Source organism: Bison bison, unplaced genomic scaffold (genome assembly GCF_000754665.1).
Source record: "Bison bison bison isolate TAMUID 2011002044 unplaced genomic scaffold, Bison_UMD1.0 scf7180017862134, whole genome shotgun sequence".
Lineage (NCBI taxonomy): Eukaryota > Metazoa > Chordata > Mammalia > Artiodactyla > Bovidae > Bison > Bison bison.
This window is the reverse complement of record NW_011492706.1, coordinates 102,202-105,236: the sequence shown is the minus strand read 5'-3', so window position 1 is coordinate 105,236 and position 3,035 is coordinate 102,202. Positions and strand designations below refer to the sequence as shown.

The window sequence follows — 3,035 nt, the reverse complement described above, 5'->3', positions numbered from 1 at the left end:
AAATATTGCTGCTAAGATAGCTGGTAGGATATGTTCAGGATTCCATATTTGGGACAAACGGTGAAGGAAAATATGAGATAACTGTTCCATTAGCTATTTAGCTCCTGAAACATGAAGGGTTTTATGGAAGAATAGAGAGATTTATGGAAAGACAGGGAGAATAGTCATTTCTCCATGAAGCATTAGACTACTACTTTTCTTTTGATTTATCTTAATTGAGCACATTAGTTTGTATTCAATGTGTCACACAAATCATCAGTCTTTTGATCATATGTAAGTATTCTGTTTATTTTAATCTGATGCTTCTATTTACTACAAAGCATTGATTATGACCCTGTGTTGTGATTTTCTTCTTCTCTGATACATATAATTACATACAGTGTATATAATATTATTACAGTACATTATCTTACATATATATTCAATAGTTAAACCAATAAACTGAAATGTAAAGATATTTCAAATGGTGATTTCTATCAATTAACAAAAATGTGTAGAACACACCACATTTTCCTTAATTTTGGTATAATCACACTTTACAAAAACTTGATACATATTCTTGGCCTGGATGTCCAAGATAGCTCTAAATGACATATATAAAGTGTTTGCATATTTCATATTTTAATTTTATGAGTATTTCTGACCTTCATTAACACAGTTATAAATATATTGTTTAAGCTATTAACTCAATCTGTAGAACTTATTTTATTAGAAGTTTTTAAACAATCTATTAAAATCAGTACATTAATTGCATATCATGAAAAGTTATATTTTTAAGAAATCAAGAATAAAGGTAAGGGTTAAGGGATTCTAAATTCTGGAAATTGAATGGACTTCTGGGTTTTAAAATATGGATAATATTATATAAACCATAGTTCAATATAAATAAAAGTCTAGGATACATTACAATGACTTGGTCTCTGTATTTTTTAAAAAGGGCAATAAATAAATTAACAGAGGTAGTACTCACTACTTCTCCAAAAGAACGTTTAGAATTTTCCCTATGAAATATTAAGTTTAGGCAGATAACTGGTTTCCATTATCAGTCAGAATTTTAATGCCTGGAAAAGACAACTTGAGAACATAATTTCCTCTGTATTTTAGCTTAACAATGAAGCATGAGAAGAGTTCATGTTTAATCACCAGATTTTCCAGGTAACAAGAGTAATAAATGAAGACACAATAGACATGCAGTAAGGATCAGAGGACATTACGTCCTACAGATGAGACTAATATTAAGCAAAAGAAACACTCCTAAGATGTATAATAAAATTGGGAAGGAAAATATATGTATAAAAGTCCAGAAACTTTTTGTGAAAATAAAATTATTACTTGAAAAACGGGTGCAGACATTTATGCTTATCTAATCAATTTATTACTGTTTTGTATCTGCCAGTAAGATTTGTCAACAATCAGCCACCAGAAATGAGAAACAGAACATCAGTGACAGAGTTCATCCTTCTAGGTCTGACTGATGATCCCAAAATGCAAGCTGCTATTTTTTTCTTTTTATTTCTCACATATGTGCTGAGTGTTAGTGGAAATCTGACTATCATCATTCTTACACTGCTGGCTTCCCATCTGAAGACGCCCATGTATTTTTTCCTCAGGAATTTCTCCTTCTTAGAAATCTTATTTACTTCTGTCTGTAATCCTAGATTTTTGATAAGCATTCTAACTGGAGACAAATCTATTTCCTATAATGCTTGTGCAGCTCAGCTCTTTTTCTTTATCCTTCTTGGTTCAACAGAGTTTTTTCTCCTGGCATCTATGTCCTATGATCGTTACGTGGCTATCTGCAAACCTCTGCATTATACAACCATCATGAGTAACAAGATCTGCTACCAGCTTGTAGGCGGCTCTTGGCTGGCTGGATTCTTGGTGATCTTTCCTCCACTGACCATAGGGCTGCAGCTGGATTTCTGTGACTCCAATATCATTGACCACTTCACCTGTGATTCTGCTCCTTTACTGCAAATCTCCTGCACAGACACCAGCACACTAGAACTCATGAGCTTTGTTTTAGCTCTGCTGACGCTCATGTCCACCTTGATGTTAGTAATCCTCTCCTACTCCTACATCCTCAGAACAATTCTGAGAATCCCTTGTGCCCAACAAAGAAAAAAGGCCTTTTCAACCTGCTCCTCCCATATGATTGTTGTCTCAATCTCTTATGGAAGTTGCATCTTCATGTATGTGAAAACCTCAGCAAAGGAAGGGGTTGCTTTGACAAAGGGAGTAGCTATGCTCAATACCTCTGTGGCTCCTATGCTCAATCCGTTTATTTATACCTTACGGAACCAGCAGGTAAAACAAGCAGTTAAGGATGTTGTGAGAAAGATGTTCTCAAAACATTGACCTGACTTAAATTTTAACTAAAACAAATACAATTTTAACTAGAGAACCAATGAATAATATCTTTTCTAAAATATATTCTACCTTATTCTATTTCTTTACAGAAACAGCATTGTTTAGGCTATTTTGAATTTAATATTCTTATTGTAAATCTTCCTTGTATGAACTTTAGCACAGTATCATTTCGGAGTGTTCTTATGTGATTTCGTATTATAAACTTAAATTTAGAACTAAAAGCCCTTCTCATATTAACATGTGTGTGAGTGCAAAGCTGCTTCACTCACATCTGACTCTTTGCATCCCAGCAAACTGTAGCCCACCAGGCTTCTCTGTCCATGTGATTCTCCAGAAAGAATACTGGAGGGGGTTGTCATGCCCTCCTCCAGGGGATCTTCCTGACCCAGGGTTCGAACCCACGTCTCTTAAAACTCCTGCATTGGCAGGCAAGCTTTTTATCACTAGTGCTACATGGGAAGCTCCATTTATTAATGTCAAATAATATGCACGACATTAAACACCACCTAAAATACTTGAGTAGAATAAAATTACTATTAATTTATATATGTCTAAATCCAAAAGTACATACTCATGTCTCTAGAAGCATGCAAATATGTATATATGTGCTATATGAGTATACAATCATATATATGTCTATATATATGTATATATATATATATTTA

The 3,035-nt window shown here is 33.7% G+C and overlaps 1 protein-coding gene across 1 annotated transcript; it reads left to right on the top strand.

The window, feature by feature from the left end:
- The first annotated feature begins 1,425 nt into the window (after nt 1–1,425).
- On the top strand, nt 1,426–2,358 carry LOC104983256 (olfactory receptor 6C76). The gene has a single exon (XM_010832691.1). The coding sequence runs from the start codon at nt 1,426–1,428 to the stop codon at nt 2,356–2,358; it is 933 nt and encodes a 310-aa protein (XP_010830993.1).
- Nucleotides 2,359–3,035: the final 677 nt, after the last annotated feature.

Excerpts from the sequence above, each read along its gene's own strand:
- LOC104983256 (XM_010832691.1), top strand. The coding sequence starts at position 1,426 with ATGAGAAACAGAACATCAGTGACAGAGTTCATCCTTCTAGGTCTGACT.